Source organism: Arvicola amphibius, chromosome 8 (assembly GCF_903992535.2).
Source record: "Arvicola amphibius chromosome 8, mArvAmp1.2, whole genome shotgun sequence".
Classification (NCBI taxonomy): Eukaryota; Metazoa; Chordata; class Mammalia; order Rodentia; family Cricetidae; genus Arvicola; species Arvicola amphibius.
The window spans coordinates 71,901,522-71,916,016 of NC_052054.1; the positions used below are offsets into that span (position 1 = coordinate 71,901,522).

General features: G+C 41.2%; 1 protein-coding gene across 1 annotated transcript; it reads left to right on the plus strand.

The window, feature by feature from the left end:
- The first annotated feature begins 924 nt into the window (after positions 1-924).
- On the plus strand, positions 925-6,335 carry LOC119820622 (pregnancy-specific glycoprotein 22-like). The gene is made up of 5 exons (XM_038339132.1): positions 925-997; positions 2,119-2,478; positions 3,066-3,425; positions 4,701-5,060; positions 6,052-6,335. The coding sequence occupies exons 1-5, from the start codon at positions 934-936 to the stop codon at positions 6,333-6,335; spliced, it is 1,428 nt and encodes a 475-aa protein (XP_038195060.1). The 5' UTR covers positions 925-933.
- Positions 6,336-14,495: the final 8,160 nt, after the last annotated feature.

Sequence of the window (14,495 nt, forward strand, 5' to 3'; positions counted from 1 at the left end):
CACATGTTCAACACTAAGAAAATGCTTCTTTGAGCTATAACCTTGCCTAACAGACTGGTTTTCATCTCTGTCCCTACTAACCTAATGCTCTTTCCCAAGACCCTACTCTCACCTACTGGATGCTTCTTGTATCTGAAATCACCTTTCTGCAGGGCAACCTTAAAGTCCCATCCCTCCTGGCATCTCTCTAAGGGAAGACAGGATTCCCACTGGAGAATTACCTAGACAAAGGCCATAGGAGGCTCAGGAAAATTGGAGAGGACATGGACTTACCTAATATACAGCTCAGCCAACGCATGCTGAAAGTTGGCTTGAAGTTCTTTATAGAAAGAGGGAGCCCACAGTCCTTTCAATGACATACAAGTCACACCTTCCCCAACACTGAGGACATGAAACTCTTCATAAACTTCTCCCAGGACTCTATTCCAGATCAAGAATTTGATTAGTGAAATTATTGATAAAGGTTTGCTCTTAATCCCTTATTATTACTCAGGTGGTCCCTTTCCATCCCTCAGAGACATCTCTGTCACCTTCCTTCTGGGAGTAAATCCCACTGAGAACACAGTGTACATTGGATACTCAGCAGGGCCTCTGTGTCAAAAAGACACGTAGACTGGATAGAGGCTCTCTCTTTGGTTCACACAGACCCAAGACCATGACACAGCAGATGTCAGGCCTGGGATGAGCTATCGTTCTCTGAGGGCATGGGGATGTTTATCAGCATTGTTGCTATTGTGTTTCTTGCAGGTGAAACATAAAGAGAGAACAGTTGAGAGGGATGTGGGTCAGCACCACCTGAAGACCACTTGATTCTGTGAGTTCTATTACCTGAGAGGAAGCTCATATCAGAGGGAGAAAGGAGAGCAGAGCCTGGAGTTGGTTTGTAACTGAAGCTCTTCTCCTCAGAGGGAGAGGGGCACAGTAAGAAGAGAGATGGCGATGTTCTCTGTGCTTCCCTGTAAGTGGTGTTCCCCATGGCAGGGGCTCCTGATCACAGGTAAGGATACCAGCTCTCTGGGAAATTAGCGAATTCCTGTAGTCTATAAAGAGAATGGAATTCTAAGAGAAGAGTCAAGATTTCTGTAGTCATAGGACAAAAATACAGTGAGGGAGAGAAGCTCAGCTCCTTGTAGCTATCTGTGGACAGCAGGTGATAAATGGTAAAAGCCTCATCTACTCCCTATTCAAAGTCAATAACATTGGCTGCCATTTCTGAAGCCTGGTGTTCCCTATCATAACAGGGTGACTCTCCAAATAGAAATTAAACAGGGATGGGCCACTAAGACAACTTAATGTGTGGAGACATGAGAATCTGAATTCGGTCTTCAGCTCATACATGGTAGATGGAAAAAACAAACTCTTGCTGGCCTTTGTCTGCCTTAAAATATTTCAGAGCATGAATGTGCACATACACACACTGAGAAGTATGCCTTCAAAAGTACACACATACAATACATAAAGAAATGTAAAACCATTTAAATCACACTTGAGTATAATTTTTCTTGTTGCCTCCAAACCTGGAACGATGTAGATAAACCCACGCAAAAGCGATTTTCTCTCCCTCTCTCCTTTTTTCCCTCCCCCCTTACTCAATTTCTCTCCTCATCCATTGCTCCTCCCTTCCCCAATCCCTTCCTTCTTTTCTTCCTGCCTACATTCTGTCTTTCCTTCCATCCTTCCTTCCTTGTTTTCTTCCTTCTTTCCATTATCCACTGGTATCTAAGTCTTTTCCTATAACTGTACCTCCAAAAAGATCAGACTAATCTCTGTCCTCACAAAGCCCTGATTCTAGTGAATCTGACATCAGCATGTATGGAAAATGATATCAGGCTTTGACTGATACCACAAAGTATGCAGAAATAAAAGTTAAAAAGTGAGGATTCTCTAGAGGAAGAGGTCAGAGAGGCTTCCTCACACCAGTTCGGGGGAACAGTAAATGGAAAGACAGCCATACACCTGATCAGACAATCCCAAAGATGAATTTCAACCAGAGGCTCTGAGGCCATGGAGGTCAAGCTGCTCATGTGTCAAGAAGGGTAGAGAAACCCTTACTCACGCAACTAGGCTGAGTGATGATGTCATCTGTTCAATATTGATTGTTTTTCTCTTCCCTTTTAGCCTACCTTTTAACCTGTTGGCACCTGCCCACCACTCTACAAGTTATTGTTGATTTAGTGCCACCCCATGTTGTTGAAGGAGAAGATGTCCTTCTTCGTGTCCGCAACCTGCCAGAGGATATTGTAGCCTTTGTCTGGCACAAAGGGGCGACAAAGATGAACCTCGGAATTGTACTTTATTCACTGACCACTAATTTGAACATCACAGGGCCTGGACACAGTGGTAGAGAGATAGTGTACAGAAATGGATCTCTGCGCCTCCAAAATGTCACCCAAAAGGACACAGGATTCTACACGCTACGATCCTTAAATAGGCATAAAGGAATTGTATCAACAACATCTATACACCTGCATGTATACTGTAAGTGATTCTATGTGAACTATCAGTGCTGGGTGGATTCATTCCACTGGATACACACAGGATGGTGGCCTGTGCCTACCTCCCCTCTACATTGTGTCCCCATCTTTGTATTTTGGCATTTAGTGTGTGACTTGCAGTGCAGACTTTCCTTTTTTGGAGGTTAGAGACACAGGATACAGCAGAGAGCAACTCCAGGGTCAGCTGCTATTGTCTTGGGCCAAAAGGATACTTATTAGCTTTGATAACTTGACTGAAACTACAAAAGGAACAGAACAATAACAAAAAGAGTAAAATCATGAAGATGCAGGATTTGTAGGGGAAAAGGTCATGAAGACATCATGACAAAACCATCCTACTGTAAATTTGAGCAGAGATCTGACAGCAGTGAAATAGCTACCTACAAGTGCAGGGACACAAATTAGGATAATAAGATACTTATCTACACAGCTAGATGGAGCAATGAACACACCTGTTCAGGATATATGGCTTCATCTCATCAAAATGCAAAGTTCTTACTATTGATGGATCTCTCTCTCTCTCTCTCTCTCTCTCTCTCTCTCTCTCTCTCTCTCTCTCTCCACTTCTAGCCTTCCTTTGGACCTGTGGACCCCTTTCCACCTCTGCCCAAGTCACTATTGAATCAGTGCCCCCCATAATTGCTGAGGGGGGAAGTGTTCTTCTACTCATTCACAATCTCCCAGAGAATATTCGATCTCTTTTCTGGTACAAGGGGATGATTGTGTCCAATGATCTTGAGGTTGTAAGACACATAATAACCATGAATTCAAGTGTGCTGGGCCCTGCACACAGTGGTCGAGAGACAGTGTACAGCAATGGATCCCTTCTGCTCCACAATGTCGCCTGGAAGGATGCTGGATTATATACCCTACGAACTCTAAGTACAGATATGAAAACAGAATTAGCACACGTGCAACTGCAGGTGAACAGTAAGTGATTCTCTATGATCATTCAGTGCAGGGTGGGGCTTAGACACATAGGATTATGATGCATGACCTGTACCTCCCTTCGCTCCCAATGTTGTTGTTTGAGCACTAAGTGCGTGACACATATTAGAGATAAATGATCATACATCAGACTGTATCTTCTAACTATACCCCACACATGTCAAGAAAGATCTTGATGGAAAATAGTTTAGCCTAAGAAATTAGAGTTAGCCCAGTCTCTTGGGAGAATGTAGAACTCTGAACTCTGTCATCTTTCCAAGACTGGACTACTATGAGAGAGGAATGTTTTGCTAGAACTCATACCTTACTTTCTTGTATAACTGATAGGTAACAATATTTTTTCACTGTCCATATCAAACTGGTGTATTTATTAACCCCAAGTTGAAAGTGTCATAAATAAAATCCATCAACTGGGGCAGGGATCATGGAGGTATGCTGCTTACTGGCTTACTTCACATGGCTTGGTAAGTCCGCTCTTATATATCACCCAGTACATCTAGCCCAGGGGTGGGAATTCCTGCAATAGTCTGAACCCTTCCACATCAATCATATATATACATATATACATATATATATACATATACATATATATATATATATATATATATATATATATATATATGAAAATTGAGTGGGCAGCAGTAGAAAAAGGCCTATCTATAGGTCAAGATGGTAGTGGCATTTTCAATCGATGCCTTGTCTATCAAGAGGGTTCTACATTGTGTCAAGTTCATGTTAAACTAACCAGCCTACTACGTGAGCCTTTTTGAAGACTTGAACCCTGCAGATCAGACTGCTCCTGGCTTTCACTCAGTCCCAGTCCTGAAGGGTGCAGGACAGAGAAGAAAAATCATCTGGGAGGTGAATTTAGGAGTTGAATGGAAACACAAAGAAAACAAACCAAAATAAAAATAAAAAACAGAAACAATAAAAAGAGGCAGTAAAAACCCTGCAACTTCAGGGAGAGCATTCTCTCAACCCCTCCAGTGTGCAGTGTGTTCAGTGTCTGCCTGAGGACAGTGATGGAGCAGGCATGCAAATACTTGAGGGGAGATTTCCATTCTGAGAAAATGACACTTTAAGAGGCACTGAAGGAATGGGGAAGGTCACATTACTGACCTTAATTAAGTGGAACAGACATTTATACACTAGGAACTTTAGGCTGAGTGATGAAGTTGTCTGTTCAAGATGGAGGTCATCATCTTTACACAAAGCACAATTATCCCCATGTGATGGTTTTTCTCTTTCTCCTTACAGCCTCCCTTTCTCTTTGTTGTAACTCTCTCACTTCTTCCCAACTCATGATCCAAACAATACCTCGGTATGCTGCTGAAGGGGAAAGCATTCTTCTCCAAGTTCATAATCTTCCAGAAGATATGCAAGCCTTTACCTGGTACAAATCAATGTCTAGGACCCAGGTCCTTAAAGTTATAGAATACAGCAGAGCCATGAATTCCACCACCTGGGGGAGCGAACACAGCAGAAGAGAGATGGTGTACACCAATGGATCCCTAATGCTACAGAATGTCACTGAGAAAGATGCAGGACTGTATACACTAGAAATTTTAAATAGAGATTTCAAAATTGAAAAAGTAGATGTGAAACTTCATGTGAGCAGTAAGTAACTTTCTAAGGCCTCCACCTGCTGGGTGTGGCTACTTCATACACTGGACTATCAATACTGGGTTATGCTTGCTTGCTCTCCATTGCATTGGGTCCCCACAGTGGGGTTTGGATACTTACTGTGTGACACACATGTGCTAGACAAACTGCAGTAGATCAGAATCCTTCAACAGTCTCCACCTGCACAGAGGAGAGTGTGCTGGATAACTCAGCACAAGGATGTCAGTCTCACCATAGGCTCTTGTGGCTATGAATACAGTCCCAAGAGAAACTCTATGGTTTTCAGGCAGGCCCTGGCTGAGGAAGCCATGGGGTCCTCACAGAGCACTAGAAAGCCCTGACTCCAAAACTCTCTCCCTGGATTGACTCCAGGTTAACAGAGCTAGGTTTTCACTTCATTTTAGAACTGACAGAGAACAAGGCTTTACTGACTTTCCAAGTCACATAGAGTGTGGAACAAGCTGTGCACTGCCATGACAGGTGCAGTTAGGTAGAACATCTGGGCATCTCTTTCTCCTGAGTTTCATACAGGTGTCTCGGTCATAGCCGATTTTTCTTCTGGGCTTAGGAGACTTAAAGGAAGATCAGTGGTCTTATGGCAGAAAGGGAGGAGCTTGCTACTCCAGACAATGTCAGGGGCCCAATCTAGGGAATTCACTTCTACTTGTAAATAGTTACAGATGCTGCTGATTTGAGCAGCTCCTACATTCCAAGATCAGGGCACTACTCATAACTAGGCTTAACTCTTAGACACAACAGTGATCATTTACAGTTTGTCATATCATAGGAAAATTGAGACTCAGGAAATACAGTGACTGAATCAGGGTCACACAGACCATGTGTGATAGATCAAAAGCACAAGTTATGTATATAATCACAGCTCTAACTTGTGTATTCTGGAGGATTTATTAAGCATGAATTACAGAGGAGATGATTGAGCTCTCTGAAGGGATGCTACCATTTGTTCTCCACTGTTTCTTTTCAGAGACTGTGACACAGCCCTTCATTCGAGTCACCAATACCACAGTTACAGTAGAGAGCTCTGTGATCCTCACCTGCCTCTCAACTGACACTGGGATCTTCATCCGTTGGATCTTCAATAACCAGAGTCTTCAGCTGACAGAGAGGATGACACTGTCCCCAACCAAGTGTGGACTCAACATAGATCCTGTCAGGAGGGAGGATGCTGGAGAGTATCAGTGTGAGATCTCCAACCCAGTCAGTTCGAAGACAAGTCTCCCAGTCACCCTATATGTGATGAATAAATGACCTTTCCTCTCATTCTACAGTAGAATGAGGGCACTAATTTATCAATGGGGTACAACAAGGAGAAAAACTTTGTGATGAAAATGATCAGGTACAGCCAGAAGGTTCACTCATGCCTCTCTACTCTTAGGATACATACGTCTATAAGGGCAGCCAAAGATTTAAAGTAAGACTCTTTCTCTAAAGGAAAATAAAGGCATCAATAAAGTAAACAAAAATGCAAAGTCATTAAGAGCTTATGTTGTGCATCAAATATATAGCTAACCCTCAGAATCCCTGAGAAATCATATCAGGAACCCTCAAACTTTGCTCTGGGTCTGCTGTAAAAATGGGTCAGTGTTTGCATAGAAATAAATGTTTTTTCTCATGTGCTCAGATACATTTTGTGTTTAACTAATTCACCTAACATTGATGCTGCATTGACACAAGCAATCCATTCAGTGAGGATGAGTGACAAAAGAAGAATTTGTCCATGCTTCATTGTGGACATAACTGGTTTCTCTCTGCACAGTGTCTGTCTGGGATTTCTGCATCTGTTCTGTTGTCATGTGCTGCCAGAGAAAGCCCCATTGATGATGACTAGGTATGAAAATGATCTTTGAGTACAGCAGAGTATCATTAGGAACCATTTTATGTTTTTTTCATTTTTTTAATTTTAGAAGTCTTATTTGTTTTTATCCTACATCTTTTGGCTATCCAGTCTCTTGTTCTAGGTTACACAAGCAGTGATGGGTATGGGTTCCTTCTTGTGAAGTGAATCTTAAGTGAAATCAGACATTGGTTGACTATAATATGTCCCAAGAGTGGTAGAGCTGTATACTGAGGTAGAATGATACCCATCTTTCTGAGTATTAGCCTTGTTAATTTCCATAATAGCTGTACAAGTTTTTATTTCCACCATAAACAGAGGAGTGTTCCCTTTGCTCTGTTTCATTACCAGCATGAGCTGTCACTTGTATTATTAATATTTTTTATTTTCTTTCTTTAAAATTAATTTTACATACCAAAGTTCCCCCTCTCTCCCCTCTTGTCATTGCCCCTACCTCCCTCCCATTTCTCATCCACTCTGCAGAGAGGATAAAGACTCCCATGAGAAGGCAAGTATTCGTACATATTGAATTGAGGCATGACTAAGTTCCTTCTCCACTACATCAAGGCTGAGCAAGCTATTCTTCCATAGAGAATGGGCTACAAAAAGACAGATCATGCACCAGGAATAAATCCTGGTCCAATTGCTAGGGGTCCCTCAAGCAGACCAAGTCACACAACTGTCATCTACAGTCAGAGAGGCTACTTCAGTCCCACGCAGTCTCCTCAGTGGTCAGTCCAGAGACCATGAGCTCCCACTAGTTCAGGTAAGCCATGTCTGTGGGTTTCCCCATTATGATCTTCAAACTTCTTGCTCATATAATCCCTCCTCCCTCTCTTTGACCGGACTCCAGGAGCTTTGAGTTTTCCTTCTGTGTCATGGTGATCATGAAAGCAAATGGAGGGGACTTGAAAGCATGGATTAGGAACAGAAATATGTACTTGATCTTAAGTAAACTCTCTGCCTGGGAAATTCCTCTCTCTTGGGAGGATTGCATACTACAAATTCAAATACCAGTCCAGGTTTACCTAAGAGCAATAAGAGACTAGTTTTTCCCCATGTTCATTCACTCCCAGTTCAGTTGGAGTTGGTGAGCTACCATTAGCTCAGGTAAACTGTTTCAGTAGGTGAACCCCTCATGGTCTTGACTTAATTACTCATACTCTCACTCCTTCCACACTTCAACTGGATCTTGGGAGCTCAGTCCAGTGCTCTGATATGGGTCTTTGCCTCTCTTTCCATCTGTTGTTGGATGAAGGTTTTATCGTGATATTTAAGATAATCATCAGTCTGACTACAGGGTAAGGCCAGTTCAGACACCCACTCCTCTATTGCTTAGGGTCTTAGCTTAGGTCATCCTTGTGGTTTCCTGGGCATTTTTTCTAGAGCCAGGTTTTTTTGCTAATCCTGTAATGGTTCCCTCAATCAGGATATCTCTTTCCTTGCTCTCATATCCGCCTTTCCTCCATCTCAATTATCCCATTCCCTCAAGTTCTCCTCAACCATCATCCTCTACCCTTCCTTCTACACACTGCCCCCATGCTCCCAAATTTTGTCAGGCAATCTTGTCTGCTTCCAATCTTGGTCTATAAAAATCTATCATATCTCTGGTATAACCTTAGTTGAGCAGGTCAACCCAGGGCTGGGGTGTCAATTAGTAGAAGAGTATTCAGGTAGCATGCACAATCCTTGATTCATTTCCAGCACAACACACAACATAGTCTCACTGTACACTGTGCAGTGTACATGTGTGCATGGAGTCAATTCTGAGATGTTCCCCATCTCCATCACCCACAAAAGCAAGAAGGGGCCATTAGACCTCCTGAAAATGGAATTACAATTTGCTTATGAGCTGTCATGGGTTTCCTGGGAACAGGACGTCAGTCCTCTAAAAGTACAATCATTGTTTTTAATCACTGAATCATCTCTCCAGCACTCCCAGGTGGATGTTTATGTAGGCAAATATTACTGGTAGAAGGTAGAGGTATATTTGGCAGAACTACTTTAGTGATTTTGAACTTTAACATTTTCCATATGAGATCATTGTTATTTATATAAGGTTAATCCCTGAAAGGGTTACTTCTGTAAGAACTACAATGATGTATGATGAGAGACCAATGTAAAATTGTCTGAAATAGTGACTTCCTATGCATAGAGAGTTCTAAGTTAGATGCAGGATTCATTGGAAGGATGAAAGCAAAGTCTTTTCATCTGCCTTTCTGTAGTAGTGGCAATAACATTCCAGAAAACACATGATTTTCTGTCCAGCAGGTGGGCTGCAGAGTCATGGAATTTTGCAAAACTTCTCTTGAGGCAGATAGTTTAGTTCTCGAGTCATGAAACTGTCCATTTGTTTTTGACGCATGGAGCAGACATTTCCTCAAGATGCTGATTCCTGAGATTAACATCTCTGAAAAGCAGCATGTCTTCTTCCACAGAAACCTGAAAATGTCTCCAGGGTGAAGACACTGCATACATGGTTGTATGCAGACAGCTTGTCTGTAACCTATGGCTCATGTGAGGCAGATCTACACAATGAGTTTTCTGTGTCTCAGTTTCCCAATGATAGTACAATAGTTAATGAATGCTGTTATGGTGATAAAGTAGCCTCACATATAAACATGGTCCTAATACTTTGAAAGGACAGCTGTATGGATGAGCAACATCTGTTACTGCTTGCCTGCAGGAGAAAATTCACAAGACTCTAAGCACATGCAATCATCAAGGGGACCTATGTCCTATGTCTCTCTGCTTAGAGACCCTGACCATCTTGTGAAGTCTCATAAGCCAATCGGCTATTGACTAATGGCCAGGGCACCAGTGCAGCTTGGATGTTTATGCTGAGACTCAGAAGGAAATGCCCAATTGACTATTGGGTACCCAGGGATTGGGTGGAATCTCTGGAGTTAGAGTTAAGTAAGGTTGTGATTACTCTTCACAAAGGAGGTGGGGACTGAACTCAGGTTCTCTGGAACAGCAGCAACAAGTGCTGTTAAACACTGGATTATCTTTCAATCCCCCATTTCTCATTCTCTTCTCTGTTCCCTTTTAGATATAGTCAAACCCTGAATTCACCTTCTAAATAACTTTCTGCCTCCACGTTCCTTGTCATTTACACTACACTGAACTAAATAGATGATGTGAAACTTTCCTCTGTAACTTTCCTGTGTTCTGGGAGTTGGGGGAAGTCTGCTTGATGATGATGCTCAGAACTGGAGAGTGCTCACAGAAGAGGCTCCTTGGATTCCCTCCATGACCACTCTCATGGCAGCTATTTCTTGTTCTCGCACTCTCCCTAGCTTTCTCTTGTTTTCCCTCCATTTTAAAACTTTTAGAAGTATTTTTTTTTTTAGAATTTTCTACATGCTTCTTGCATCGACACCATTTTCATGCCTTATTCTCACCATGACTTCCTTACTCTCTCTAATTCATGATACTTTTATAATCATTATTAGAATACATATATTTATATAAAATTTATCAATGTATGAATACAATCTGCTGGGTCTACTTAGTGTTGCTCATGTGTATATGTGTCTATGACTGACGATTTGGGATTGGATGATCTATCAGAGGCTCATTCATGGAGAATACTGATTTTCTATCTTTCAGCATTCGTGAATTACTCTAACACATTACTTTTGGGTGGAGCCATTGGAGATTTCCTCATCCATGCTAAGATTTAAGTTAGTGTTGTTATTATTTAGGTCTTGTTGAATTAGGCATACAGTTGAGAAAGCTTGTCATATATCGAACACACAATCTCACAGTAGGCATGCTGGTCCTCTGACTTTTACAATCTTTGCACCTCAACTTTTGAGATGATCCCTGATTCTAAACAAGGATATTGTGATACAGATAAATCATTGGGACTTGATATCCTGCAGTATCAGTTTTTCTAAACATTTTGACAAATTTTGGAATTCTTTGTTGGCCTCCATCTGTGCAAATAGAGGTTTTGTTGAGCACTATGAGAGGTACAATTAGCTGTAGGTATAATGATTCATACTTAAATTTACCTCGAAATTATATTAGTTTAGGAAAGTGGCCATACTGTGTATTCTTCTAGGGTCTATGACCTTACTAGCCAAATGAAGCTGTCTAGGACTCCAATACCAGAAATGATTTTACTCCTGTCAAGCATATCTTAGATCAATTAGATAGTTGTCTGTTACCTCCAAGAAATAAGCCTTCCTAGAAACTTTATGTATATTTGCACATGCTATTTTATTGAGGTTTGCAGATATCAGAACTGAGTAGGACTATAGTGATATTTTATTTCTGTTTTAATAAATAAAGTTTGTCTAAAAATGAGAAAAGCAAAGCAGCAAAGCCACCAAGGCAAGGTGATTGTAGACTAAGCAGACTAAATAGACCAAATCTTTCTCTCTTATTTTTATATTCCCTCTAGTTCTGAAACTAAAGATGTATAACTCCCTAGTACTGGGATTAAAGATATAAGCCACTACTACCTTGTTTTTGCATTGGTCTAGTATAGTCCAGGGTATCTTTGAACTCACAGAGATCCATCTGCCTATGTCTCCCAAATTCTGGGGCTAAAAGGATTTTTCACCACTGTCTGACCTCTATTGCCTTAGCTTTACCCTTTTTTCATTATTATTATTATTATTATTATTATTATTATTATTACAGATTTTCACCTCCTCCCCTCCTCCCATTTTTCTCCACCTCCGCCCATTCTCCCTCTTCCTCCCTCTCCAGTCCAAAGAGCAGTCAGGGTTCCCTGCCCTGTGGAAAGTTCAAGGTCCTCCCCACTCCATCCTGGTCTAGGAAGTTGAGGATCCAAACAGATTAGATTCCCACACAGCCAGTATATGGAGTAGAATCATAACCCAGTACATTTGTCTTTGGCTTCTCAGTTGGCCCTCCATATCAGCCACATTCAGAGAGCCAGTTTGATCACATGCTCTATCAGTCCCAGTCCAGCTGGCCTTGGTGAGTTCCCATTAGATTGGCCCCACCGTCACAATGGATGGGCGCACCCCTTGCAGCCATGACTTCCTTGCTCATGTTCTCCCTCCTTCTGCTTCTCATTTGGACCCAACTCAAGTCCAAATGGACTAAAGATCTTAATATCAATCTGAATACACTGAACCTGGTAGAAGAGAAAGTGGGAAATAGTCTACAACATATGGGCACAGGAGACCACTTCCTATGTTTAACTCCTGTAGCACAGACAATAAGGGCAACATTAAATAAATGGGACCTCCTAAAACTGAGAAGCTTCTGTAACGCAAAGGACACTGTCATTAAGACAAAAAGGCAACCTACTGTTTGGGAGAAGATCTTCACCAACCCCGCAACAGACAAAGGTCTGATCTCCAGAATATATAAAGAACTCAAGAAACTAGACTTTAAAATGCTAATAAAACCAATTAAAAATGGGGTACTGATCTGAACATAGAATTCTCAACTGAAGAAGTTCAAATGGCCAAAAGACACTTAAGGTCATATTCAACCTCCTTAGTGATCAGGAAAATGCAAATCAAGACAACTTTGAGATACCATTTTACACCTGTCAGAATGGCTAAAATCGAAAACACCTATAATAGCCTTTGCTGGAGAGGATGTGGAGTAAGGGGAACACTCATCCATTGCTGGTGGGAATGCAAACTTGTGCAACCACTTTGGAAATCAGTATGGCAGTTTCTCAGGAAATTTGGGATCAACCCACCCCAGGATCCAGCTTTGCCCTTTTGATATTTAGGCAAGTTTTATTTATTAGAACATAAAATAAATATCACTATATAGGAATACTGATTATTTCCCATGTTTCTAGGTTTCATAGAAACTCTAACTATTCTAAGATATATTTTTCAAGGAGAAGATGTCTGGGTCAAATCCACTTAGAATCCTCAAAACTTTGTGTCCCAAACCTGGAGTGTCTCATATTATTGAGTACATCAAAGTGTACACAATAAGAACTTAAATAGTAGGGTTGTGGTGTTTTTCCTCAGAAAACATAGATTCAGTCAAAGGCTTTGGTATGAGGAATTTGTTCTACCACAAAAAACGAGTTTTGTATAACAATCAATAAATATGCTTCTGCATAACTGTTTGAGGTTCAGTGCATCAGAGGCTATTCCTCTCTGCTGCCACACAGATTACATTCTGGAGTTACCTTCTTTCTTTTATGGTCCTACGTAACTCAGAATACCACCAAATTCCAATTGATATTCCACTATGGATGAATAAATCTCATGGGACTGTACCCCAAAATGAAGATCTGTAAGTAATTAATGAGTGCTGAGAGGGGGACAATCAGTATTCTTTAGGAATGGGCCCTCAATAAGTCATCCAATCCCAATTGTTCAGGTAAAACATAAGTTTATATGAGCAATAGTAAATTTGTCTAACAGATTGTATTTACATATTTATTAATTTGTATATAAATAAGTGTAATATTAAACATTAAAGAAGAAGTCATAAAGTTGAGATTGAGTGGAAGGTATAAGAGGGGTAGAATGGGAGAGTGAGAGGAGAAAATGGTGTAAATCCAATAAGCATGTTAAATATTTTCTTTTTTATTGATTTTATTGAGCTATACATTTTCTATGCTCCCCTCCTTTCCTCTGCCCCACCCTTCAACCTTCTACCATGGTCCCCATGCTCCAAATTTACTCAGGAGAGCATATCTTTTCCTACTTCCCATGTAAATTAGATCCATGTATGTTTCTCTTAGGGTCCTCATTGTTGTCTAGGTTCTCTGGGATTGTGATTTGTAGGCTGATTTTCTTTGCTTTATGTTTAAAAACCACTTATGAGTGAGTACTTAAGATAATTTTCTTTCTGGGTCTGGGTTACCTCACTCAAAATGATGTTTTCTAGCTTTATCCATTTGCCTGCAAATTTCAAGATGTCATTATTCTTTTTTTTCTGTGTAGTACTCCATTGTGCAAATATACCACATTTTCTTTATCCATTCTTCAGTCACGGGGCATTTAGGTTGTTTCCAGGTTCTTGCTATGACAAACAATGCTGCTCTGAAAATAGTTGAACACATGTCCTTGTGGTACAATTGAGTGTGTTTTCTGCTCAGCACTGGCACTGATTCCCAAGGCCAATATCTCAAGCAACAAACCTAAGGGTAATGATGTTAGCCTTGAAGCATGCTCCTGAGATTCAGAATACAATTATAGAGGGTAAATGGTTAAAACCTGTCAGAAGGTGACATGTTGAAGATGTCTGAGGGCAACAGGATTCTGAGTGTCACAAATGATACAGATCCCTATGAGTGTGTAATCTTGAAATGAGTGACTCTGACCTGGAGTGTTCCATTCAACCTGAATGTTACCTGTATGTCAATTCTGTAGCATCATGGATATAAATGCCTACATACAAAGGGCTACAGCTTGGACACTCAGTCCCTTTTCAGTTGGGATAGAGATCCACCACACAGATGTCTTGGCTGGCTGGGGCACCCTGGCCTGGGCCAAGCACATGTAGTTTGCTTGAGGTATAATAGGGTAGGGAACTTCTCCTGCCTAGAGAGGCTCATGGCGATGGTGAAAATGGACATCTCAGACTCAGGCTCAGTGCACTCCTTAGTGTAC